The 27,834-nt window shown below is 41.1% G+C and overlaps 1 protein-coding gene across 2 annotated transcripts; it reads right to left on the reverse strand.

Annotated features, from left to right (window-relative positions):
- Positions 1–3,504: 3,504 nt before the first annotated feature.
- Positions 3,505–26,942, reverse strand: LOC125889822 (alpha-tectorin-like). 2 transcript variants are annotated; one of them, XM_049578019.1, is made up of 14 exons: positions 26,887–26,942; positions 26,619–26,727; positions 23,989–24,226; positions 22,668–22,824; positions 20,855–20,948; positions 20,679–20,741; positions 17,532–17,734; positions 15,696–15,833; positions 15,068–15,258; positions 14,700–14,851; positions 12,062–12,304; positions 8,234–8,396; positions 7,151–7,243; positions 3,505–3,632 (listed from the first exon to the last, which is right to left on the reverse strand). In XM_049578019.1, the coding sequence occupies exons 2-13, from the start codon at positions 26,699–26,701 to the stop codon at positions 7,151–7,153; spliced, it is 1,818 nt and encodes a 605-aa protein (XP_049433976.1). In that variant the 5' UTR covers positions 26,702–26,727; positions 26,887–26,942; the 3' UTR covers positions 3,505–3,632. The 2 variants fall into 2 exon arrangements, with proteins under 2 accessions (XP_049433976.1, XP_049433967.1); XM_049578010.1 differs by having other exon boundaries at positions 26,819–26,922.
- Between the last annotated feature and the right edge of the window lie 892 nt (positions 26,943–27,834).

Here is a 27,834-nt window from a genome sequence, read left to right on the forward strand (position 1 = left end):
AATCCCACAAACTGGACCTTTTTAAGTGAGAAAATTTAGCCTACTCCTCCTAAATTAACGTTAGATGAGCTGACCCTGTGTCGTTAAATATTGTGAGGAACTGAACAAGTACTCACCTTAAACCTGCATTAATTTAATTATTTGGCTTCATAAGGGGCAGCAGGAACCAACTGTAAACACAACAGTGACTTACTGTCACCTTTAAGTTGATGTGGTGAACCTCTTAGCAGATAGCTGATTATTTACACATCCATCAGTTACAGAATAATATTATAATTAATTTGGAGACTTGTCTGTGACCACCTGATGAAAGTTAGTCCAATATTCACTGTGTTAGCTCTGTTTTAAGTCTACAAACTCCTGAGGGAAATATCCGTCTCTTCAGCTGCTTTATGCTCCACTGTGCTCACCAGCTAGTCTCTGACTGTGTCTGTCTGCTGTGTGGTGCTGAGCAGGTAGAGTACAGTTGGTTTTCATAAGCATTTTGCACTCTGTAAACATCACTGAGAGAGATGAGAGGGAAGCAGGACAGTAATTTTGTTGGTCAGACAAACAATGAGCTGAAACTCTCACTAATAATTATTTGTAGGTTAATCACTACGAGTGACACCTTTCACATTGTCATTTGATTAATTGTTATCATAAAATAGCTAGATTAGAGCTTCTTTAAACACCATTATTGATAATTCAGCATATATGACTCTTATTGTTTTGACTGTAAATCTTATGACTTTAAGGTCAGAGGTCAAAGCAGCAGCTTTGTCATCTGCGTAGCATGACTGGAGTGGATTGTGTGTGTTAATAATGAAAATCATCCACCACCTTTGTGTGCACTTTGAAGTTAGGAACAGAAGAATCAATGAAAGAACTCAAACTCGTGTTTTTCTTTTACCCATGTTCCCTTTTTTGATTTTTTTTGTTTTCATGCATAGACAGGACAAGTGATACAGCAGAACAGCATGTCTCGGTGTCACTAAGGCCACAGTTTGAGCATTGTTAGTTGTAATTTTATGGATTAATCTTTCTCTATTAATCATAAGCATGTTGATGTCCATAGTTATCAAATCTGACATGATTTACTGTCACCAGCGGACTAAGGCCTCCAGGCTGCTGTCTGTGAAAAATAAGGTAAAGATAAAAAGTTGTCAAGTTGCATTTCAGTTGCAGTCTTTCACAGTGACTGCTGAAGTCAGGACATGGTTAGCTTAGCTTGGCATTAAAACTGGAAGCTCACAAATAACACATTGTATCTTACTGGAACTGTCTTCCTCCAGGAGGTTAGTACAGCCACTTGTTGTTGTTGTTGTTGCTCAGTTTGTGTACAGATTGAACGGATAAGATACAATTGCCCTTATACAGGAAGCATCATATGAACAAATTTCCTTTTATTTTTGTAACCACGTTTTGCTCTGATTTTGTCTGCTGATTTCTTGGATTCACGTGTGTTTTCTTATTTTTTGCTGTCTCACTAGCACTCTTATCAAGATCAGAGAAAAACACTACATTTTTAAAGTTTACAAATTGTTTGTCTGAAACAAGGAAACATAATTTTTATGTTCAAGGACTATAATTTTACTTTTTTATTTGAGTATGTTAATCTCGTGCCACTTTCTTCTACTCTTCTACACTTCAGAGGGAAATATTGCTTTTTTGTTTTTTTTACTCAGCTACAATTAGTTGATCACTTTAATCACTGGTTACTTTACAAGTGAAGATTTTTGCTGGGTTTTTTATTTTCCTGTAGCACCTGTACTGACATTCTGGAAAACCACCTGTTTACATTGTTGACATTTTATTTAACAGCATGTCGATACCACTGTTGAAGTTCCTCTTCTTACACCCTTTTATTGGTGGCATCTTTCCAATTCTTGCTCTGGCTTGTACCAGAGTTGTTGCACACAGCATAACACCTGCCCTTACCTAGTGTTTAGGGGTGCTACTTATGCTAATAGGTTACTTGTGATCAAGTAGGATTTATCATTCAGCATACCTGGGTAACAGCAGATTTAAATGGTTTAGAATGTGTGGTGCATCTTCTCATAAGAGGAAATACAAGAGAAATTTAAGAAATGTGGCCGCATCAGCCCCAGTGTTGTTCTTTAGTGAGCTTTATTATCTCTTTTTGCAAAATGTATTTATGTCTCGTACATAAATGTATCCAATCAAATGTTACTGGGGGAGACTGGCTAACTGCTTCAGTCATTTAAAACTCTTTTAAAGTAATTTATTTTCAAATGTTTATCTTACAACACAGAAAAGGGAGAAGTGGGAGGTGAGGCTCTGACAGTTGTCTACGACTGTATATTGGGTGTTATCCCTCTGTGTTGTGGGTTTCCTGAAGGTAGAAACACAGAGCGAGTGAAGGCAGCTGACACTCACTGCATACTCAGCTGCATTCCAATCTTTATGCTAAACTCAGCTAACCATGTCCTGTCAGACTGTTTCTTTAAAATGTGTTCTTCTATCTTTAGGATGGTTACAATTAAAAGCTTCACCATAGTAGTATTAATAGAGTAAAAGTATGAATTACAGAATCAGTCCCTCCAGGAAATCACAATCTTGTTATCGCAGCAATGAATGCAAATTCAATAAATCTCCTCATTATGTGTGAAAGTTTACAATTTAGTCTAATCATTGAAATCCAGTCAGAAGAATGCCCACAATAATTATGATAACACTGTGAGAGATCCTAGAGGGAGTGTGTAAAGAAAAAAATCGTCCAATAACTGTTAAATCAAGATTTGCACCTTCACTGATTAACTATTTTTTCACCTCCGTCAAAGATATGCTCAGGCATGTTGATGAGAAATTATGTGTTCTTAAGTTCTAATTCGATGCTCTCATTTTAAGGATTTGGCCGACGCTCTCATTCAGACAGTTGATGGTTTGGGGGTTTTGCCCATGGACTGTGTATAAAGATGGACGACATGACAGCTCCTCAAAGTGAAACCGAAATGCCTCAAGCGCCCCCTGGTGGCTGGCTGCAGTATAGGTCATAAAGCCCACCCTCTCCATTTTAGTGGTGGGACATGGGTCAAACTAAAAACTCACATCACAAGATGGTTTCTGTCATTTAAGGTGGTTCTAATCATGCTGCTGTTTGTTCAAGTGTTCGTTTTTCTGGTAAGTTTGATTTTAATTAGTTGTTTAATGCTACCATATGATTGACACCTGTGTGAGCCAAACGGTGGGCTTGCATTCAGTGGCACTGCTCAAGAGAAGTAGGGCAGGTATATGGGCGGGAAACTTGATACCATGGAGTTCGCTACTGCACAGACTCTGGCTCTGAATTACATCCCCAGAGCAAGATGGCAGCGGCGGTATCTGGGATATTTTAGCTTCACATATGTACAGTGGGACTAAGTGGCGATGCGTCGTTTGTCTTTATACACAGTCTATGGTTTTGCCTGTGAGCTGCTGTTGAGTCAGACATCAGTTAACTGATGTTTCAGATTAACCCCTCAAATTACAGTTTTGTGTGCTACGTGGCTTCACAGCAATCATAACTGAGCTAATCTTTTCAGGAGTTGTTGTCCATGAAATCAGAGAAATTCAGGCGTCCAGATTCTTCATCAGGAATCATTCTGGAGGTCCACACTTTGTTGCCCATTCCAAGTTACCGTGGAAACAACCTGAGAAGACAACCGTGGAAAGATATCATGGCAGGAAAACGTCTCTCTTCTGTCTCGCAGATAGTGAGGTAAGCAGTAGAATTCTAAATAAATTATATAGACAGCAAGGGGGCAGGGGGTGTGGTTCTGCTTATTCTACATTGGGTGCCTGCATCCTGAAGAATGTGCTGGTATTTAAAGTAGTATTTCACTACTGGAAAGATGGTCTTCTCACAAAACTGGGCTGTCTATACAGTAGAAACTCAAAAATACTTTTAAAATTGATGCTACGTGACCAGAGAAAACAGGGGAGAGGTAGAAAACCTACAATGCTAATAAACACAATAAAAGATGCCGCTGGTAGCTGAGATGCAGGCTTGACCGCTTTGACACAGGGACCAATATGGCGGCCAGTTGGTAACAAACGAGTTCGAATTAAAGTTAAACGGTAAGCTAAAATAAGTTCCTGAAAACATTTGATGCGAAAAATATGCAAAGCAGTAACAGAATCTTGGTTCATATTTGATCAGAGCTGCTTAGGTTTACCATTTGATCGCAGCATTTTAAGCCTCCGTTCTACAATACAAGAAGAATTTCTTGTTCACAAATTCTCATATTACAGCCAAACAGTACACTCAGATATGTTTCTGAAGACATTATAGGCGAGAAATAGGCCATACAGTGACAGAATCTTGGTTTATATTTGAGTCTGTATCAAGACACTCTTGCTCAGGGGATCCAACCAAGGTTGATAAGGCCCAGCTTGTGTTCAAGTAGCAGAGGAGTGACGATCCTGATGGTTGTCTTCCTGTACAGTCCTGTGATGCCAAAGAGCTTTAAGGCCCTGCATAGGGACTGCCAACCTCACTGAGCTGGCCATCCTCGCCTCTGAAACTCACATACCACATCTCAGTAATTTGCTGAATTCCAGCAGGACTGCTTGCCTTGCTATTTTGGACATCACTCCCCATCTCTCCCCCAGTGTAGATGGCATTTGCTGAGGGTACCTGTAGCACCACTCTTGTGTACCTTCAGAGAAGAACTCAGGATATGCTCCAGGGATCCCTTTTTCTGGTGCAGTGTGCACACCAGTGAGTCTGCCAGACCCTACTGTAAAAGGTTGGATGGGCTGGGGATCAGGAACATGATCTGGAGTGGCTCAGTCTTTCAGAGCTTTTACAAAGTAATCTTGCAGTCGATAGCTTGCTCCCATCCAGTCTACACGCCCCACTGCAGTATTCAAACTAAGCCAGGGTATCTGTAGTCGATACCTTTACGGAATCAACCGAAATAACCCAGTACCAAGTAGTTTCAAAATGTTCCCAGTCGAACAATACCTGCATTTGATCTTTTTTGCACCAGGGGTTTGATTTGGGACCGTCCCAACTCCCTGCTGGATCACCAAACTTTCAGTTGCTGCTGCCTCCAGAGCCGCTCTCGTCCCTGTAAATGGCCAGTCAGCATCTGCCCTGTTAGCACAAGCTAACACAGTAACGGCAGCTGTCATCCAACACCGAGCCGTCACATAATCCCAACAACACACCAACACTGAAACAGCTCAACTCTTGCCCTCATCTCTTCCTGGACCATGTGACACTTATCCATTTCCTGAGCTCTGTCATAAAGAGGTCTTGGAATGCTACCAAGCTGTGCCTGTCCCAACACCACTGCTCCAACTAGCACATTGTGGTGTAGCGGTTCCTCAGCATGGTCAACCACCACCTGTGCCCTCCAATTATCCTCATCCTGACCTCCGTCACAGCATTTGAGACTCTGATGTCAGAGGAGTCTATATGTAGCAGCATCTCTCTTGCAGAGTAACCAGGAACTCCTCTATCAGACTGTTGTGGGGGCAGATCTTGGCTGATTTTTCTTTTGAAGCCCCTATTAGTAGTCACCAGGAATGACCAGATGCGGAAGGATTACATGTTGGTAGATTTGTGATTTAAAAGTTTAAATTGTTTTCTTGTGTTAAATTAAAAGCTGATCTTATTTTCAGTTGTTGTCCAGTACAGGTGGAAGTAGGAGGGCAGCCTGTATGTTTGACGGATTGATTCTTGGATAGGGAGAAGTTAACTGAGTTGTACCATTTGTTTTGTCTCAGAACTAAAGTCGTCCTGTAGCTCTTCTTTGCTTATTTCTGTACTTTCAAACAGCAGTGGTAAAAAAAAAAAATCATGATCACGATGATGCTGTTTCTTTTTTTGACACATACACCCAAACAACTTTTATATTGCAAGAGAGATCTAATTTTTGACCTTTGGAAAAAGTCCATTTGTTACTTTTTTGAGGAGCTTTAACTGTGTCTCATGGCCATCCTTATTTATGATCGAGATGGTTTAGTTGATTTCATGTACAGGTATGTATGACCCCATTTCCACCAAGCAGTACGGTACAGTTCAGTTTGGTACACTTTTTTTCCATTTCCACTGTGAAAAGTTGTGGATGGTACCCATGGAGCTGTTCTGTACCGTCCCCACGTTTGGTCCCCCCTCTGTTGGGGTACCTAGCACACAGATCTGGTACTAAAAGGTGGAGCTGTGAACACTGCAACTGTCTGTTGATTGGTCAGTAGATGATGGTCACTCTGCTCAGGGCTGAGTTGTGGCTGGTTTTGAGGCTCATGTAACCATACCATGGAGAGTTTTACAAGTAAACTGTAACTATAAAATGAAAGGATGTTTTGCTGCCTCTCACAGCAGCTGAGAAAAAATAACTCAATTCACTGGGCCGACTGCTGGCAACTTTTAAGGTGGAACGTTAACTTGTAATGTTAACTTTGACCATTACTTAAGTTTTTATATGACATTCACTTTTAGTAATGAGTGGATCTTCAAGCATTCATATATATTAATTTTGGTGGGGTTATGTGAACTATTCTAATCCTCACTCGGAGAAAAGAGAAGCATTGTGAAGCGTCGTTCCTGTGGGCTACGGCCACACTAAAACCCCTGAGCTTGCCTGAGAAGGACTAAATACACAAACCCGTTATTTTAAAATATCCCATGGAGAGAGACTCTCTCTGTTTTATTTTGTTCTGAAAATGTCGGCATGCAGCCTTGTTCTGTGGACGATAACTGAGATGCAGACTTCCCCGCCCACATTTAATGGAACTGTCTGTGGTGGAAACGCTAGGGTCTAGGTACAATGTCTGAAGGGTTACTTTTGGTTGTTTGGTGGAAATGGGGCTTATGTTGTCAAATATGGAGCTTTGAACTTTGATCTTTCTCTAACTCTCTTCTGACTCCTGGTCAGTGATTTTGACTCCTGGTCATTTGACTTCTGGCTGGTGACTTTGACCCCTACCCAGTTTTTCCCGTTGAAAGCTTCAGAAAAAGCTATTAAATAGACATTCATTTTTTTTCCTGTCAAACCTTTATCTTGCTTGGACGCGTAAATTCAAAGGTCAGACTCCACTACACAGGAAGTTTACATCATATCCCCTTGTTGTTTTTCAGTGGAAGTTGAGGTGAAGCATATTTTCACACATAAAGCGTCTGCACCGTCACTGGCTCTTATTCGTCAGAGATGTGTCTTACCTAAGAACCCCAGGCCATGGTGACGATGGTTGAGGAATGATTTTTGAGTTTAGACTTGGCAGATCTGCGTCTCCTATTGGTCTGGTCACAGTTCTAGGTTAAAGACAGAGAGAGAGTGACAGAGATGAAGTTTTATGGTTCCGTCGGTGCACACTTAAGAAACAACAATGATCCAGGTACTTGTGGACTGAAGCAAAAACAAAAACATAACCACAAGCACCAATTCCAGATTTCTAGCCAACATGGATTGTTTGAAGTTAAGTTGGTGAAAAATTCAAGTGTCTATGATTTGCCATGTCACCAGTATTTTCATTCTGAAAGAAGATTACAAATAATAAACCAGCCCAACAAAAAAAGGGTTTCAGCCCTTAAGGCTTGAACCCCTGAATTTTGAACTTAGTGTTCGTTGATGGGACATTGTCAGATTTGAGACACACCAGTGTCTCAAATCTCAAATTTCTGCCGTTTTTTTTCCCCGTTAAAGGGTTTTTTTGGGGAGTTTTTCCTTATCCGCTGCGAGGGTCATAAGGACAGAGGGATGTCGTATGCTGTAAAGCCCTGTGAGGCAAATTGTGATTTGTGATATTGGGCTTTATAAATAAAATTGAATTGAATTGAACCAGTGATGTCGGATGTTAATCCCAGACACATACTTTAGTGTACTTTTTGGTTGGGGTCTGTTTTTTTTTTCTTGTTTGGGCCCCTTGAATCCTAAGGAGGGAGATCTTTATGCTGCAGCCCACAATGATATTTTAGATAGATATTCCAGTTTTGTGGCAGTGTGAGAAACAACCTTTTCTGTTTGAACATGACAGTGCCTCTGTGCACAACGCTGGCTTCCTTTAAGAAATGGTCTTCCCAGTTTAATGTGGAAGAACTGAACTGGTCTGCACTTAGCCCAAAACTCAACCTCATCAACACCTCTGGGATGAACTGGACTGTGAGCCAGAGCTTATCACCTAACATCAGTGTTGGACCTCACTAATGCTCCTGTGGCTGATCCAAAACCCGATGTACTGGTTTAACAGGATGAAATTTCACTCGCATGTATTTGTGTCCGTGTGAGTGTTTTTGGGAACCTACCGAGACGCAGACCTCCTTGCTTTTGATACACAGGTTTGTTCTGCAGTGCAGGTAGACATCTCTGGTTTCCCCAAAAAACTGGAACATTTTGAAGGAGAAGAAGTCGGATGTTCCCTGTCCGTTACTCTCCACTTCCACAGTTTTGTCATCAGTATTCGGACAGCTGCTCAGAAAAAAGAAAACACATACGACATCACCAGTGGGGCTGCAACTAACGATTAACTAACGATCTGTTGATTATTTCTTCGATTAGTCGATTAATCATTTTATCGAAAAATGTGTTAAAATGTTGAAAAATGTCAATCTGGCTCTCCCAAACCCCAAAATTATGTCATCTAATGTCTTGTTTCGTATTCACGCCAAAGGGCTTTAGTTCACTGTCATGGGAGAGTGTATAACGCTGCCAATATTTGAACATAAGAAGCTGCAGTAAGAGTATTTTGGGGTGCTTTTATAGTACTTGTCTATGAAAAATCACTTAAACCGATTAGTCGATTACTAAAAATAGTCACCGGTTATTTTAATTGTCGATTAGTCGTCAATTAGTTGACTAATCGCTGCAGCCCTAATCACCAGCTGCAGTCGTTTGATGTTCCATAAAATTGATCAAATCTGAATCTGGCGTCAAATCCTCTCGTTACGCCTGTGTCCTTTCAGATCCCACACAAAACCTATTTAGGCTTGAATTTAAACATTAGTATGTAACTTCATTTGTGAGTAACTACATTTGTAATTAATGCACATTATAGTCCACAAGCTACTTGCTCCAAACACATGTGGTTCTGTATAAAAGCTATGAAGCTGATAAAGGCTCAAATATTAATGTGATATCCTTGAAGGTTTAAGTGGGGAATTTTTTGACCACCACATGGTTTTAAATCTAATGCACTTCTGTTGGACAGGTGCGTAGGAGAATGAAATTAAGTTTTTGTCCACTTGTTGGCAGCACAACAAGCTGTAAACACAATACTGACAAAAGATCATCCTTGTTAAGCCTCTGTGTTTTGGCATCAAGGAGATTGTGTGACTCTGTTTAGTCATTAAACTTCCTGCTGACGCGGTCAGGTAATTCCTCCAGACCACGGATGTGCTTTAATTTAAATTTAAACTAAAATAACAATTTGGCTGGTTGCAGATGTCAGTGTTTTCTGTTGTTCTTGTTGTTATTGTGGTATATTTTGTTTTTTAATGTTATTTATTCCCTTTTTGCCAGGAAAACAAAAATATCTACAATATGAAAAAATAAATAACATAACTGTTTTTGAAGTAATCAAACCCTTCATTATACAACTTTTGAGTGAGCATAAATCCAATCATAGACAGTTATGAAACAACCTTAAAAATAACCGTCTTCCACATGAAAACATCTTTTCAAAAAGCTGATCCATACTGCATACATGCAATTTTCTCCTCCAAACTACTGTACTTATTCAGGTTTTTCACAAACAACTACATTTTACAAGATTACATTTGAACACATTTTAAGAACGTTATAATTTACCTTCGCCCAATACTTATTTTTACTTAATAGAGTTTGGAAGGATCATAATGTAACTCAGCGTTACCTCTGTGAGTTGTTAATTCCTGCCACTGTCTGCTAATGTTAACAAGCTCTCTTCCTGCCTAGTTAAAGATAGATTTGTTGTTCACAATGCAACTTTATCAAGGAAACAATAGATTTTGTTTTAACCAGCAAATCAAAGCTAGTTTGGTGATCATTTGTGACAAATGCAAATACTTTAATAATTCAGTTACCCGCAACATGGCGCCGATGTGTTCAGCATCAGTGCCGTTGAAATTTTCCACCATAGAAACACCAAACTAATGTACTGCTATAACATACAGTCAGCCAGTTGAGCTACTTGTAAGCTAATTAACACAGCAGATATACAAAATATACCATCTTTTTAAAAGGGTTCTAGATTCAAAGCCGCCGGCCAGCTGGGACCCTTCTGTGTGGAGTTTGCATGTTCTCCCCTTGTCTCTTGGTTCTCCAGCTTCCTCCCACAGACCAAAGACATGCAGCTAAGGTTAATTGTTGACTCTGAGTAGCCCGTATGAGTGAATGTGAATATTTGTCTGTTTCTATAGCCCCTTTTACACTGCCTGTTCAAGGCAGGAATGTCATGCCCATAACTATGCCTAGCTGTTCTTTATAAAAGTACAAATGTGCAAAGTGGCGACAGAGTTTTTTCATTTATAAACTGGCAGTGTAACAGTGCTGAATCGACATCTGTGTAAAAGGGACAACTGGCAGGACATGACAATGGATGTACTAAAAGACCTGGGTACAACACTGGCGACGGGGCTTCGTTCATTCCTATGAAAGTTGCTCAGTGGCGCATGAAGTCAAAAAAGCTCTATCTCTGCGGCATTAAATTACCCACATGATGGGCGCTGCTTCTGCATCATTGGGCCCACAGAGCAAGCACACTAGAAACTTGCGTCAGCAAGTGCAGCCAAGAAGCCAATTTCCAACAGCCACTTGGCTGAATACAGGTTGAGCACTTTGCAAACTCGATTGGGGATAAAATAATTTAATCTTGCTGCTCTTATAGACCTTCAAAATGTTATCAGACCAAATTGATTAAATCTTGACAGTAAAACGAGTCATTTCACGGGGTTGTGATGTTAAAAAAAAAATGTATCCACTGATTTCTAGATGTCTCTTTCCCAGTGTATGTTTATGGTAAAAAGTATTTTTGGGCCCATTGGTATCACCTGATGGACCCTGAAAATAGCAGTACCACTGTTAAGCCTCTCCCAAAATTGGCTTCAAAGCCGGATGCACTCCCTGGGGGTCTTGAGACAACTGCAGATGGAATGGGTGTGACACTTTGACGACGTGTAATGTGTGTGACCCACCCCTGGGAGATTTAAAAAGCAACTAGAAGCAGTTAGCAGCTAACTCAAAAAGGAAAACAGCAGCTGAAAATATCCACAAATTGGTGAGACAGAGGTCTGGGCACTCCTTACCCTCCGAGCAGAGATCAGCTGCCGTATAACAGGGACAGTAAATGATTGTTATTGCCATGTTATTCCATTGTTATTGTTTAGAAAGTCTCCTGATGTGCACATTACATGCCACACTAGAGGCCAACGCTGTTGTGTTTAATGTCAAGCCTGTCACACCTCTCTTACTTTTGGGACACTGGCATGCTATGTAAAATTACACATTGTTTGGTTTCATGTAAAAGAGCAAAGGTGACTTAATGAGGGTACTTTGTAGCGGTCCTATGGTGTGAACTCTTTGTAAAAAGGGCTTATGTGTCAGCCCTGTGATAGTCTGACAACCTGTCCATGGTGTACCTTGCCTCTCACGCAATGTCAGCTGGGCATAGGCTCTAACCTGCACTATAGCCAAAAGAAGTCCAGTAACCATTCTCTTTTAAGCTCTGGTTTGAGCTCCACCTTGGCAACCAGTGGAGAATTGCTGTTCCTGCTCAAGAAATAGCCCGACACACAGCCCTATGTAAAACGCATTTTTTGACATTCTTACATTTCTGTTTTTGTTCTGCTTAAACAAATAAGATAGAGGTAGTTATATAGTGAGATTTAGAGGTGGTGCCAACTGAATTGTGTTACCTTTGGGCAGAGGCAACACAGCTGTTTCCCTCCACCTCTAGTGGATGTATATGGGCTGCTGGTGGTAGCTTCTTATTTACTGTACAGGCCTGAGTGTGTTATCTATATATATTATATTTTGCCCTGGGACTAGATCCAGCCATCACCTAACAGTGACAGCGAAAATTATTTTGGGGCTCTATGAAAACTTGACAAGAAACTCCATGTCAACAGACTGGGTAACCACCTCTGTGTGTCTCTCACCGATCCGAGATGAGGTAATATTTCTGATCTGCATCAGCTGAATCTTCGTGGGTTGCAAAGCAGGACTGTATCACCAAAGCAACTTTATCATTCAGGCCGTTTGCCACCAGCGCGAACCAGACCCTCTGGCTCAGTTTGAGCTTGGTGTCCCCAGTCACTTCCTGTGTGCGTTGGGCATCGGTGTAGGCCTTCATGGTCAGAACGTAGTCCCAAATTCCAGTTGTAACATACGCCACTGAAGGGCTGCAAACAAACGCACACACATCAGCTCTGTTATACTCACCACTGAAACCTCTAAACTCCTGTATCCTGTAACTAAGTACATTTACTCAAGTATTTCAATTAAAGGGGTGAGTGATTTTAACGGGTAAAACAATGAATTAAGCAATTTCACATAAAAAAAAATCAGTGTTTTCCCAAAACTGCTTGTCATGGAGGGCCTGCTGACTATAATGGCTGATGCAAAAATGAGAAAACACAATGATCCTATCTAGAGCCAGTGTTTGGTTTGTCCTTTCATGGATACTGTAGAAACACGGTCGTGCAACATGGCAGACTGTGGACAAGGACCCGCTCTCTATGTAGATATAAATGACTCATTCTAAGGTATTGAAAATATGATGATTCTTCAGGTGTTTATAAACTAAAGAAGATACACTTATTAAATAATATTGCATTTCTCACAACATATCTCCCTAAATCCTACACTCTGAACCTTTAAAGTCCGGGTAAAGCAAATTCAGTGATTTCTGTTAAACTGTTTTTCACCATTTCTGTGTCCAGGATTTTTTGGGCAAGTCAAAAGCCTGCTCAATAATGTGATGGAGCAACCCTTATCATAACCCCTCCCCAACTATATAAATACTACGTCACTACAAACACTAACATAGAGTGCAGTGCGTAGCATCGGTGTCATTTCATTCAGCCCCTGTGAGTGAGCGGCAAGTTTGCTACGTTCCATGAGCTCTCTGAACTCTTTCAGTTAAATAGATACATAAAAAAAAAATCTCTGTTAAATGCTACAGTCATGTTAACACAAGCAAAGTAGTCATCACTAAAGCGGAATTATACTCCTGCATTAAATCAATGCCGTACCTACGCCGTAGTCTCTGTGTCGAAGTAGAGCCTATGTTGGACCCTACGCCATAGCCTGACGTGCACCTCCCCAGAAATGTAACTACATGTTGCGGCGACGCAGACCTCCTGTCTATTTTTGTAAGCTGAAACCATTTCCCTCAGTGGAAATGAAGCTTTTATGTACTTTTATTTCACAGATAAGAAACAATAAATTGTGAAGACAATTAATTCTCCACTAAAATAGCATTTTAGTGTGATTTGTGTGTGATTTATCCTGGCTTCATATGAGCAGAGGAAATCTCCACTAGTTGCTAGGCTAATTTATACAATGTAAAATGCCATAGGCTTTTGCTGATCACGTTAGCATGTTGTATTTGTTTGGAAAATTTGTTTAGTATAAGACAGTTGTTTTGTCAGTGAACCTTGTGAGATGTAATGGAGCCGAATTTTGTAATATTGCCTTTGTTAAATGTTGCTGTTGTCCCTGGCTTCATATGAGTAGTGGAAAAGTCCGCTAGCCATTAGGCTAATTCATACAATGTAAAATGCCATAGGCTTGTGCTAAAACATTAGCGTGTTGTATTTGTAGGGAAAATGTGTCCAGATAAAGGCAAGTGTTTGACTGTGAATGCTGCGAGTTAATGTGAAGCTGATTTGTGTACTTGTGAAACTGTCTCTACTAATCTATGTTGAATCCATGTTTAATGTGTGTTTTTAATCAACTAAACTTTACAGCACTGCTCAGAAAACCCGCCGCTGACAAATGTTTTGGAGGTGTAACTGCAGAGTGACACAGACACACCACCGCACAAGTATAAATGCTCATAAAGGCATAAAGCTACAGCGTAGGGTCTTCCACACAAGTACGTACCTTTCAGTCTATTAGACACAAATGGCTACCCGGCTCTCCAGCAGTTATTGCCCATGCTGTGGGTGTGTGCTTTGTGCTAACGTTAGCTGCTGAGGCGAGAGGCTGTCCCAATGCAGTGGCCTCCGTTCTCTGGTTCAGAATGTGTGCTGTGCTACCATAGACTGTGCTACTGGGTGAGCTGCTGTGAGGCTGATTGTCCGGCTCAGGAGTCGTATGTGTGTGTGTGTGCCCGTGCTACAGGCTTATCACCTAACAAGAGTCCTTGGATTTGCAGCAGCCTGGCAGCGACTCGATCTTCAGAGGAGGATACTGCTCAGTGTTTCATGATTTTGAAACTTAATATCATATCCTTGCATTTTTTTTAATTATTCAGATTTGGTTGGGTGGTTAATAACATATTTTTCAGTGGTGTGACAAACTCGTTGCACATATTTATTTTTGCCGTACCCTTACTTAAAGGTAAAAACGGGATTTAGGTATTTGCACCTCAGAGTTGGGGTAGGAGTCTTAGGGGTTGATTATTATTTATTAATACATGACATTATGCTGTATATTTTATATATTTTACCTCACCCACAGGGGCAGGAGGAGGTATGTTGAAATTAGGATAAAACAATCTACTCCACATTGCACACTGCAACTTATTTTGTCTCGCCATGAAATATTGTTGAACCCCTAACCAGGACACACCTGCCGCTGGTACCACTTTTGACTTTGATGTTGACTGAGAAATCGATGTTAATATCTGGAATAACAAAGGGGCAGGTGAAGTCAACCAATTCCTTGTTAGTGGTCTCCAGCTTGACGGCGTTCTTGTTGATAACTTCGTCGTCACTGTTCATCTGCAAAGTCACAGGGAGTCATTGTTACTGCAGAAGACCAATGAGTTATAGCTTCTCCTTGTTATATTTGATGTTTTTTCAAGACATCCACTGTAACCAGCATTACGGGGAACAAAGGGCTCACAGGTCAGAGCAGCAACTATAGAATGATAAAGCCTACAAAGGACATCTGGCTGCTTACTGAGAGTTAATAAAAAGTAGTGGAGAGACACCCACCTTGATCATCGTCCCACAGGGGTTGGTGCTAGAGTCGAAGCTTATAGTCACCAGGTGGGTCGTGTCGTCCTTTTCAGCTCTGCAGGTTTTGTCGTAGAGGTGTAAGTCAGTGTAGCTGATGTCTTTGTCCTCCAGGAGACAACCAACCAGAGTAATTGACTGAGAGCTCCCATCACAGACCGCTGGGTCACCTGAACACAGGACAGAAATGAAAACAATCAGTGTCGTGCAAACGTTTGGAATCAGGCGTTATAAAAGCAGCTAGAGCGGTCAGACAAATGTAGTGGAGTAAAAAGAGATGAAGTGGAGTAGAAGTATGAAGTTGCATGAAATGTAAATACTCAAGTAAATTACAAGTAGGACTACTGCAAATTTGTACTTAAGTGCAGTACTTGAGTAAATGTCCTTAGTTACATTCCACCAATGCTAACTTACATCACCATTTATTAAGTAGGTGAAACGTCATTCACTGCAACCATGTGTTGTTAACAGTTGTCTTAGTTCATTTGTGTGATGGTGCAGCTGAACAACTGTGACTGAACGCTCAAACTCATGATGTAACTTCAGTTCAGCAGGTCGACACTGCAGAGCTGAACATCATCACTCTGTTGTGTAACAGCCATCTTACCCAAAGTGTCTTCAGTTCTGTATGGGGAGGCAAATATGGCCCGACAGTGGCACCGGGTTCCATCACCACTGCTCTTATCGCCGCAGAATTCATCAGGACTGCAGTACTGGTCCTGACAGTAGGCCTGAGGTCCTTGAGCTGCAGAGAGACGGGCAGAGGGAGAGGTTTTACAGGTTGAGAGAAGAACAGCAGAACAACACATGAAACAGGTGCTGCCTTGTCTTTTAACGTCCAACCAACTAAAACCAAGTTGCACAGAAATTAACAAATATTGTTGGTGTTTTCATTTGTGAACTTATTTGGTGAAAACTGTCATTACCTGCTTTTTATACATAACACATCTGGAATTTTGGCATGGGTATTCAATACCTTGTGAAATAATTATGATTGCCAAACAGAAACATTTCAGATTTATGCAAGAATAACTCCCCCTTCATCGGTGTTCTTCAGTGAGCACGAATTTCTGTTACGGACTGTTGATGTCAGTACTTTAATTCACCCTTCGCTAAGTCCTGCCCCTCAAATACAGACTGACCAACCATAGCTTAGCATTAGCCAGCTCTGACTAGGATTCGTCAACAACACAGCTGTGCTCCATTGACTCTAATGCAGTCATTTTAGATTTCTTTCATTGTCAGTCTGGTTTTGTGGATTTGGAGCTAAATGTTGTGTCTGGGGCACGTCGTGTATTAATGATACTCTATGTTAGAAGGAGATATAAGTTTCTTGCCCCGTTTCAAAACCAAACTCAAACCCTAAGAAGTGTAGGGTTAGCCAGCTAGCTACTGAAGATATAGCCTACTGAATTATACACATGCTGCTTTTACCTTTAATGCTCATAACATTAAATAAAGACCCACAAAATACAGAATACAGTCACAAAGATTTGTGGTTGTCAGACAACAAATTATTTAGTTTGGCAAACCCCTGAATTATCCTCTAGTGCCACCATGAGGTGAACATGAGTGGTTTTTACTGAAATGTCTCGACAACTACAGAATGCCATGAAGGTTGGTTCAGACTTTTATCTTCCTCAGAGGATGAATCCTGCTGACTCGTCATCACTTGACTTCATCAGGTCAAATTTGTAACATATCCAGTTTAGTTTATGATTAAATACCTGCAAAACTAATGACATTACCACAAGTCTCAGCTAACTTTTTAAAAAGTGCTAATTAGCAAATGCTGTCGTGCTAACACTTCAAACTAAGATGGTGCTTTCACTGCTGGAAAGACTTCTTCTTTTAAAACGAGTATGTCTGTCCAATAGGAAGACTTTCAAAATTGGCACGACATGACCAGAGAAAACAGAGGGAAAAGGGCTGTGGCATTGGCTTTTACTCAAGAGGTAAAAAACCTACAACTATCACAATGCACTGCGCCACAACTGACCAATAAATGCGAGCTTGAACGTTCTGCCACAGGAAACAATATGGTGGCTGGCTGGTAACAAATTATTTTGAAATGTACTGAAACAGTGATCTAAAAGTTTGGTCTGTGTTTGAGGGGATGTGGTTGGGGTCTCTTTCTCAATCCTTTTCTATACTTTTTGTGTCTATGATGGAGGTTCATGCAAAAATGCAAAAGTAAAACCCGTAGTTCATGCAACAGCTCAACAGCCAGCAATAGTCTGTGAGCTAGGAGATGAGCAGGGCGATCTGGGCGCTAGTAAGATGGAGAAGTTTACCACAGTTTATTTACACATACTGCCCACATTGTTATGATCCAAAGCTGGTTGAAAATCATCAAAGGATCCCTTTAACATCTAAGTCTAAGTAAATCAACCCTTTAAATCATCTTTTCTTTGCATAACTCAGCATTGAAGGACAGTCTTACAGCAGGCGGCGTTTGACCTCCAGCTTTCAATGTTGTCATCGGTGTACAGGCTGCAGGCTCTGGCGTAGGCCTCCAGGAACTGACACTTGAGTCCGTCCCCAGCAGGATAATGGCACAAAGTGTTTGTGCAGGCAGTTACGTAGGGCCCTGTTGCGACGTTGTCATGACAAGCTGTGAAGGATTCCTGCGTCAGGAGGTTACAGCTGTTCCATGAGGTCAGAGAGGAAAAGTGGAAGATGGAAGAATGAAATCTAGTCAACACTGAGTATGTTTCCAAAATGTTCACCAGCATGAACTACAAGATGAAGGCCTTTTCTGAGGACGGTTGTGTGATGTTATGTTAATGGCCTTGCTCAGGAGAATATTTTCATAATGATTTTTATTAAAAGAAAGGCATTTATTTTATGGCCGTTAGAGGATTTGTGTTGTATATGGGTTGGTGATACCACAAAATTCATTTCAGATTTGATACCAAGGATCACAGATATGAATACTTCTGGAAAAAAATAAAATTGGCTAATGAACTATCGTGTTTTGAATTTAATTCATCATTAATATGCTTATGAATAGTTTTACCAGATATGAAGCATTTTTTTCCTTGCTTTTCTTAACATAATTATTATTTCTTAGTCCCGTGCATTTTTAAAACAAAAGCAGTTTTTAATGGTAAATAACAAATAGTTATCTCTGCATGCAAGAACAGTGTAGCAGAGAGCAGCACCTAAGAGGTGACTTAGGCACTGATCACACCGAAAGCGTTTTAGCAGCTGTTTTTAATGAGCATTAAGCTTTTTGCTTACTGTTTTTGCATTGCTATGCACCTCGCATCTGCTCTCCAGGCACCTGGCATTTTTGCCAGAGCGCTCTGAACTCCTTGAGTTGAAAAAATGTCAACTCAGAACGGAAAAGCGCTATACTGGTCACGACAACAAGTTCACAGTTTGTAAACAGCGGATGAAAACTGGTGGTTCTCCCCATGATCCACCCTGCTTTTTAGGGTCTCATGTACCCACACAGATCTCTGTTTCCCTGTGCCCAACAAACTATTTAATGACAACCTCTCACCCTCAGCCAGAGCTATAGCACGTACCCTCTGCCTCAACATTTTAGGAACTAGATACTACTAACTAATAGCTGTTTTTTTAATTTACTAGTGGCATTCAGTTAAAAAAAACAGGTGGTGTGTTGGGCCTCATTTTTTAAAACATTCACAATGTATTGATCAGGTCCTTAGCATGAGACCACTGATGCCAGCATTGATACTCAAAACACTTGTACTCTGCAAAGACAATGAAGTTGAATCTATCTATGATGTTACAGTATTCGAAATGCAAGTTCGAATTTTTGAAATACTACTGTCGTTGTGTCACTAAATATTAAATTAGGCTTTTCCCTGAGGGCAGTGTATTTTTAAATTCTTTGCAATGGGAGTATTGCTTATTTATGCTACGCTACAAACGGCAGCAGCGTGAGAAGAGGCTGAGCGTGTATTCTGCGCTGAGCATTGCAAGTTTGGGGCGGGGGTGTTTCTGAGCATTCTGAGTTTCTGAGTGTTGAAAAATGTTCAACTTTGGGTAAAATGCTGCAGCTTCTTTTTACTGGTGCAGTGCTTTCACCTGGGGGAAAAAAAACACTTTGGTGCACACAGGGTCGTAGACCTATGATTGCCCAATAGATATGCCCGAATTGAATTATATCTCATGTTTAATCACAACAGAGACAATGAAGCCTGTGGCAAATTTCAAAAGGACTTGTTGAGATGAAGCTGGTATCGGCGGGGTAACATGGACATTGACCACCCCGCTGGTGAGGCATGCTGGTCATCCGGATAGCGGGAACTCGCATCTCTGCAAACATCTGAGTAAATTTTAAGTAGACCCCATTTTCTTGATAAGTCGACCACAGATGTGGAGTTTAAACACGTTTTTTCTAACTTTAACAAAAAAAAAAATCTTAATATTACATTCCATGATACAGCCACAGCATTTTGAAAATTATAGCTTAGAGTTTTGAGCTTTCTCCTCTGCCATAGAGTGCTGCAGGAATGAGTCCTAACACCCAGAAATGAGTTAGCACCTCTGGTTCCCTCGTTTTAAGGCCAATAGATTTTTTTAATGGGTTTTTGATTAGATGCCTGAAATAAGATCTGTGCTGAACACTATGTTTTCTTCTACGATATAAGATACATCAGTAAAACCCCACTTGTAAATTTTGAAGCCTTTACGTGTCTTAGAAAAGACGGTTGCTATCAAGTGGCTATATGAGACTACAGAACAACATCATTTGGAAGATGGCTTTACAGCCTCGTTGTGGTGGTGACGTTGGAAGTAATGTAACCGTGGTATAGTTTATTTATAGCCTTACATTAGCTTTTTACTTCTGCCGATTGCAATTACGCCTCAAAAGTGGTGTAAATTTGTAAAGATAGTCTTGTTGAACGCACAAGTTTCATAAATGTTAATTTGCCACTGAGCTTATTTTCTGCAGTAATCCAAGTAACACTGGCTTTTTGTTGAGGGAACCAGGGCAATGTTAACTTCTGTGATGGCCTACAAAAACCCCCCATCCCTGCAGCACTCTCTTGCCGCTGGGTGGTGCGAGCTCTTTACATTATGGGATACCAGAGGGGATTTAGACTAACCTGAGGAATGCTAAAAAAAAACCCATTCAAAATCACTGCAACCTCCAGGTGCTTTTGCTTGCATACTGCATACTGCATGCTACATTAAGGCCAGATCAGTATACTGCTACTAGTATAGTTGGCAGTGTCAAGTACAGCCTTAGTACTGTCGTATCAGTACTTTAAATATTGATCCACCCAAATTCAGTGTTTGAGATTTCCTCTGGCTTCTGAAATAATCTACTGACACAGCGCCTCCACGCCTTTCAGATTTTATTGGACTTTATTGTATCAAATTATCACTTGCTCATAAAAATGTATTCAAAATGTGATTTTTGGCTAGTGGGTGTTGTGTGATCCTGCAATACTGAGAGTGGCCACTATGTAAAAATGTCCTCACTGCCCAACAGTTTTTCGTTATTTTATTTTTTAACTCAGAATAATAATAGCCATAAACTCTGTAGCATTATCTGAGTTTATGTGTGCTGAGCTTTTACACACACTGTGTCCAGGTGTCTTCTACTTACTGTGTAGTCATTTCATCGCAGTTGTCTGGTTTGGCAGTGGTGTCAGTGTGCGGTGTCTCGCAGCTAGGGGGCAAAAAACAGCATAAGCAGACACACAAAGAACCTAGACAACCCCAAAGCAACCCAAAATGCATCTCCAGCAGTAGCTCAACAGCAGTTTGTGATAGAGCTCTTACCCATCCTCACTGTCATCATCGAGTTTGTCGTTACTTAACTCCCCATCGGAGTTGCCACATAAACCCTCCACAGCTGGAGCTTGTCCAGTCGGTCCTGGCCAGTTTCAGGAGAGAGAATGTGATCAATGAATAGTAAAGATACAAATGCAGGAGAATGAGTAAGGCCGGCAGCGTATTCAGAGGCCCACTATTGTTCTAGGGCTATTACCTGGGGCCGTCACTTCTTCAAAATTCTACCCATCACTTTGAACAAAAGAAAAAAGAATACTATAATGTTCGGTTGGAATTTAAAGCTCTCCGTGTCTGACTGCAGCAGGCTGCACATTCCTAAAATGCATTGTATACTGTCAGTCTGATGTGCTGTTGCCCTGGGCTATTGATGTTTCCTTCGCTAAAACAAAATGGAGAAAACTGGTGACATAACAGACCGTGCTGAATAGACAATCATGACACCAAACCATCTGAGAGGTAAGGTGTTAATTTAGTCCACCTACCAGTGTTGAAGTCATTACCACCTAAACCGAGTCAGTCGTGACCAAGACCAGAGTATACTGAGACTGAGACCAGACCAGTAAGAGTCCAAAATGTGGAGCATGCAAACTATACATTCCCTAAAAGCGCCTTACAAATATGACTTTGGGAGGCATATTTTCCTTAAAAATCTCCAGAATGATTCCATTTGTCATAGTCTAAAATTGTTAAAACAGGAATTAGCATTAGATTTTCATATTTCTGACAGTCTGTGTGCACATTATGTGGGGCGAACGCTTCCTTCAGAAAAAAGTACAACCAAATCTAAGCTTAAAATAGTTATATATAAAATCACTTTATTCTAGGCTGTGTCACATTTAAAATTAGGCCAAAAATAAACCGTTTGCAATGACTAACCAGTATGCACAACAAAAGTGAAAAAGGCTTTTTTCAACTCCAGGATTTCGTCTTCAACTTTTAACTTGTAAACTTAAAGTTGAAAAATCTCAAAGCTAATTTATGGTGGAGGGAGGATCATGCATTTTCCACCAGTCAGTCAGGGAGGCTCAAGGAAAAATATTTGTAGCTCAGGGAGGTTAAAAAAACAAAACCTGGTCACACCCCAGCCACCTCCCTCCTCTGCTAAGTAAAGAACAGTCGCTGATGTGAAGCAGCGGAGGCATTGCAAAAAATATTGATTATACAGTGTGTTGATTTGATAGTTCAGTTTCTTTGAATTTGATTTTTCCTGTATAAACTTTCACAGTAGCTGCATATTTCTGCAAACTCCTGTGCACCAGTTAAGATTCTGCAACATTTGAGTCAAATATTAATGACAGTTGTTGAGTTACCAGACTACTGTCAATCAAATTTAATCAAACACACCCATACAGTCTATATGAAGCACATGAAGTTTTTTGGACTTTACGTTTCTTTGTTCCTTATTAAGTCACCAATTAGTTAAAACCGGGTTTTCAGGGGCCATTATTTCTGCGTCATCTGCCTAACACCTTAACTTTCTATTTCCCCAACCAGGAAAATAACCATCCACAAAAAAACATTGGGCCAGAGATTCAGTGGTGTAAACCAGAACCTGATTCCTCTGTTTTGAGATGACCTGAGGACAGCACCTTTTGATGAACCACCATGTCAGTCCATAAAGAGATGACTTAACACACAGCTTACAGAGCTGCACAAAATTGATGAAAGCCTTTTTCCGCACTAATTGTTAAAAGAAAAACTGTGGTGTTAAATCCAGGGACAGTTTACTCTCACGTCTCTGAATACTCTGTAACAAACATCTCTCCAACGCTGTTCCTACATTTATCCATCTGTGATGTACCTTTAATGTATATCTGTGCAGTGTAGCCATCAAAGAAGACGATCATGGAGTAGGTAGTTTCGATTATCTTTGCCGTCACTCCAGCCTCGGTCTTGAAGAGAGTCACACCGTGAAAATCCTTCTCCGTGGAGGTGAGTGTCTCTTCTGTGTCGTCCACCTGCATCACAGCAGAGAGGAAAAGGGAGGGAAGATCATGGGATGATTGTGAGACAGTCGGCCTCTGGGCACAGATGTGCAGAACTCCCCACCATGTTTCCTACTCAGAAGCAAGACACACAGATTGTTCTTTAGCCTTTTTTTTTTTAACCCTTGTTGTGCATCTCTTTGTAGTTGTTACTCTCTCTGTGGTTTTGTGTGTCTTTGTTGTCATTTTGTGTCCCTTTGTGATTGTAAGTCTTGTTGCAGCTGTTTTGCATGTCTCTGTCGTTTGTCTCTTTGTGGTCATTGTGAGCCTGTTTAGACCTGGTATTAACATGCGTTTTGTGTGATCTCATCATGAACTGGACAGTCAATACACATCGCTGTACACACCTGTGTCCATCTTACGTCTCCAGCTGACCACTTGTGTTTAGACTACATTACTGCCCTATGCAGTTATCACGATGACACTTTTGCTACCTGCTCTGTAGCAGGCTTGCCTTTAACATTACTGGTTGCGTCAGTACAGCTGGAGAAATCTCTGTCAACAGAATTCAACATCTTTCCTTCCATAGGGCAAAACAAGGGATGGTCATGCAACACTTTGTCCAACTCAACATAAATTGGGTACGCTTTGGAGCATTTGCGTGCTGTCACCAAAACACCCACCACGTCCTGCACCGATGACGTAGTCCTTGTTGGGAGGCAAGGTTTGAGTGATCGAATCACAATGCTTCTTGGTGGTCATTTACACTTGCATTTAGTGCTGTCCATTTGTGATCAGATCACCCAAAACGCATGTTAATACCAGGTCTAAACAGAGCATTTGAGTCTCTTTGAGTGACATTTTGCAAGTGAAGGCCAGTGCACTTCAGAGCACTTCTCTGGTCATGTAGCACCAATTTCAAAAGCATTTGCATCTCTCTACTGCATAGACAGCCCAGTTCAATGAAAAGACCATCTTTCCAGCAGTGAAATATGTGGGTCTGTGGTTAGCACTGTTGCTTCACAGTGATGGCCTGCTCACACCTGTTCTAAAATAGTAAAATCTTGGAGGAAAATCAGTTTTTCAGTGGAATAGCCATGATTAGTGGATTTGATCGAACAAATCAACAATCACACAATAGACAAGATCCTATACTGACATGATAAAACTGTCAATCTGTGGCACTGTGTATCTTACCTTAACTCTCCCGCCTTGTTCTAGGCTGATTGTACCACTTGATTCCCCCTCCAGAGACAGGATCACACTGTCCAAAAAGTGGTGATCTTGACGCCGTCGTTCCTTGAATGTCGCCTTAACCTTGACATCTGGGATTGATGAGGTCTTTATCAGAGTGTACACACAGCGATCTTGGACAGAGTGAGCCTGGCCTTGGACAGTGATGACGGTGGGGCCGGTCACAGTGCACAGGGCGCACCTGGTGGAGATGAGGAGGGACAAATACAAGAACAAAATAATATCATCCGCATGAGAAAAGATTTACTGGCGGTTTTATATTGATAACACACAATAAGCAAAAGCCCTGCAGAAGCAAGAATAAAAGTCTACATGCTAGTGTCTCCATGAGGCTGTACTAACATTAGTATGCTTACATGGTGACGATGATAATGCCAACAAGCTGATATCAGACACATATTGTTTACCTTTTCTGTTGTTTTTCATGTTTTGTTTTTCCTGTGTTTCCTGTTTTATTTTAGTCATTTACATTTTGTCTTGTTCCAGATCCACTTCCCGTCAAGTTTCCTGCCTGTGTAATTGCCTGCTCTACGCTAGCATATTGCACCAGTGCCACATTGTCTTTCCTTTTCTAGTGTATTTATGGTGCTTTCCAAAGTCAAGGAAGGATCCTTAAACGGCTGAATTTCAAGGAGGCGACATTATTGAATCCCGCAAAAGGACAATTTCAGTGTCAGGGATCCATCAAATTCCAGAAAATTCTCCTTCCCCTCAGTGGGCATTCCTCTTTATTACCTTTTGTCTGCTGATTTAGATACCTTTGGCTGTTGGACTGATTGCCTGTGGACAGACCTGTGCTCGATTTAAACCCCTCAACATTTATCCTGTCTGGAGTCTGCTTTGTGGGTCTATCGTTAGTTTGTACCTGATAGCAAGATCTGGCCATACTATGGACTCCCCAGACCCGGAAAAACCTTGCATTGCTATTCAAGCCCAAAGACAGAGAATACATGACCAAGAGGAGCAAACCTCTAAACACACACTAGGAATATTTTGTTTTATTTATTTATTTTATTAAGACTGAAATGCTGGAACTCTCACACTAAGGCAAATAAGACCTGGCCCAGAAGGAAGGGAGGCACATGGTGCTTCTCAAAGTCAAGGAAGGGTCCTAAAAAAGCTGACTTTCAAGGAGGCTGCTGTTGTTGTTATCAGATCTTGCAGGACTTTTCCAATGTCAAGGATCCTTTGAATTCTACCGAAGATGGAGTCCGTCCTTTAGAGAATTCTGAAGGATGCATGTGTGTATCCTCAGTCAGCGGGCGTGAAGTACCTACAATTCTTTGTGCATGATTTGCCAGAATTGAAGCGGGGCCTTTTTATGTACGCATGGGTTCTTGCTTGCCTGTTCCAATGTGTGCTCACCAAATGATAGGAAGGAGTCTTGCCTAGCCTCTGTAGGACCCAAATTGGAAGGACCTGTCCAACCAAGGAAGCATCCTTGGCTTTGAGAAGCACCATGTGGCTTCCCTTTCCTCCATGCCAGCTCTTTTTTGCCTTAGTGTGAGAGTTCCAGCATTTTTGTCTTAGTATTCCTAGTGTCTGTTCAGACCTTTGGTCCTCTTTATTACCTTTTGCTTGCTAATTTAGATACCTTTGGCTGTTGGACTGTTGCCTGTGGACAGACCTGTGCTTGATTATTCTGTCTGGAGTCTGCTTTGTGGTTCCATCATTAGTTTGTGCCTGATAACAAGATCTGGCCATACTATGGACTCGGTGAATGTGAGTTCACCGAATGCTAGGAGGGAGTCTTGACCAGCCTCTGTAGGACCTGTCTTGGAAGGACCCATCCCACCAAGGAAGCATCCTTGAATTTGAGAAGCACCAACAGACTTAATACACTAGGAGCAAGAAGACACAGACAGGAAACTTGATGCGAAGTGGATTTGGATCAAGACAAGAGGCAACTGACCGAAATGAAACAGGAGACACTGTAGAAATATGGAAAACAACAGAACATGACCTTATGTGGCAGGACGGGATGTGACATGAATGTCTGAACGAAAGGTCATTGCAATTGATCAAATAGTTGTTGAGATATTTCAGTTTGGATCGAAGTGGTGGACTGACGTAAAGTCGAAAACTGACCTTTAGGATTTACTAACTAACTAATTACAATTGGGCTTATGTTTGCACATGGTTTTAGTTATGGAACCAGACTCCCAGACTGGTCTGCAGTCTTTCTTCTGGGGTTGCCCAGCGTTAGAGATCCCAGGCAGCTGTGGAGATTCTCCAGAGCCTCCTGGATGAGATTAGTTGTCTCTATGCAACTGGCAAATCGAAGAGGAAGGTTATGACTGTGCCTATGTACTGAATAGCAGTTTAGAGTATCAAACTTTTTTCAGGGCTGGGTTCCTGAAGAGGACAATGTGCAGAAACACTGTAGTTCTGCTGGGAGACTTGAGATGTATTTCTAATACTTGGTCAAATGTCGCCTGTGTTCACTCAAACAGACTTTATTTATAGGAGGTAGGAAAGGTTTTTTTGGGCCCTCTTTAGGAGATTTAATTTATGTGAGTTACTTAAACCTTTTTCACAGCACTTTCTTTTAAAAATAAATCAAAGATATTTACTCAGATTCTCCCAGGCAAACCTGCGTGGAGCCAAATGTACTAAAATGGAGGACCGCAGTCACGTAGAACAGCAGACGAAGCATGTTGGATGAGGCAGGAAGAGACGCAGCTGGAAGAGACAGAATCACAGCAATCGTTACAAACAACATTTTTTTTGTGATGCTTAAATGGCATGTATGAACAATTACAGCAAGCAAAACCTGTTTTCATGTACATAGGAGCGTCTGAATGTTGTTTTAAGACAGACTGTTAGAGGCAGTACACATACTACGTCTTTAACTGCCTGGAAAACACTAGGTCGGATGCTACTCTTGCTCCTTTTCTGTATCACCGACTGATATTTACAGAAGAAGGGAAAGATATCTGTGGGCTGTGATTGGTTGTTCCTCCTCACATGATTTGCGACACACACTGCTGCGTTCCAAAAGTTTAACTCTGTTGTTCTCAGGTTGCAGCTGTGGTGCCTTGAAAAATAGGCCCTTGGGTATGTGTGCCCGCCACAACATCATCACTCTGGTGTTTGAGTGCACCTGCCATGCGTCCATATTAAAAACAATGAATTTGAGGGTGCAAAAAAATCGCGGCATGTGTACGGCCCCTAATTGTTAGCTCTTCCTTTAAGATGATAAAATCCTGCTTACATGTAATTCTTCAGTAATAATAATCCAGAAGTATACTGTATATGATAACATGGCACTAAGTACTTGTACTCTTTGTTATTACAACTTGTTTACTTTACATAGCATAAAAAATTTGATTGATGCTTTCTGCATGGACATGACCTGACATGGAATCTCAACGATCAATCAATCAATCAATCAATCAATTTTATTTATAAAGCCCAATATCACAAATCACAGTTTGCCTCACAGGGCTTTACAGCATACGACATCCCTCTGTCCTTAGGACCCTCACAGCGGATAAAGAAAAACTCCCCAAAAATGCCCCTTTAACGGGGAAAAAAAAACAGTAGAAACACCAGGAAGAGCAACTGAGGAGGGATCCCTCTTCCAGGACAGACAGACGTGCAATAGATGTCGTACAGAACAGATCAACATAATAAATTAACAGTAATCCTTATGACGAGGAAATGCGAGCAATGACTCAGCACTCCAAGAGAACTCAGACCCCTTTGAAGACCCTGCTTCAAGTCTGCAGTGCGGGTCACTTAAAAGTGCACCAAACATTGGACCAACAGAAAAGGGACCCAGTTCTT

The sequence above is a fragment of the Epinephelus fuscoguttatus genome, linkage group LG1 (genome assembly GCF_011397635.1).
Source record: "Epinephelus fuscoguttatus linkage group LG1, E.fuscoguttatus.final_Chr_v1".
Classification (NCBI taxonomy): domain Eukaryota; kingdom Metazoa; phylum Chordata; class Actinopteri; order Perciformes; family Serranidae; genus Epinephelus; species Epinephelus fuscoguttatus.

Coding starts and splice junctions, on each gene's coding strand:
- LOC125889822 (XM_049578010.1), bottom strand. Junction 22,825..23,988: donor AACAAGGCGGGAGAGTTAAG/GTAAGATACACA, acceptor GCTGTGATGCAG/GTGGACGACACAGAAGAGAC. Junction 8,397..12,061: donor TATTACCTCATCTCGGATCG/GTGAGAGACACA, acceptor TTTTCTGAGCAG/CTGTCCGAATACTGATGACA.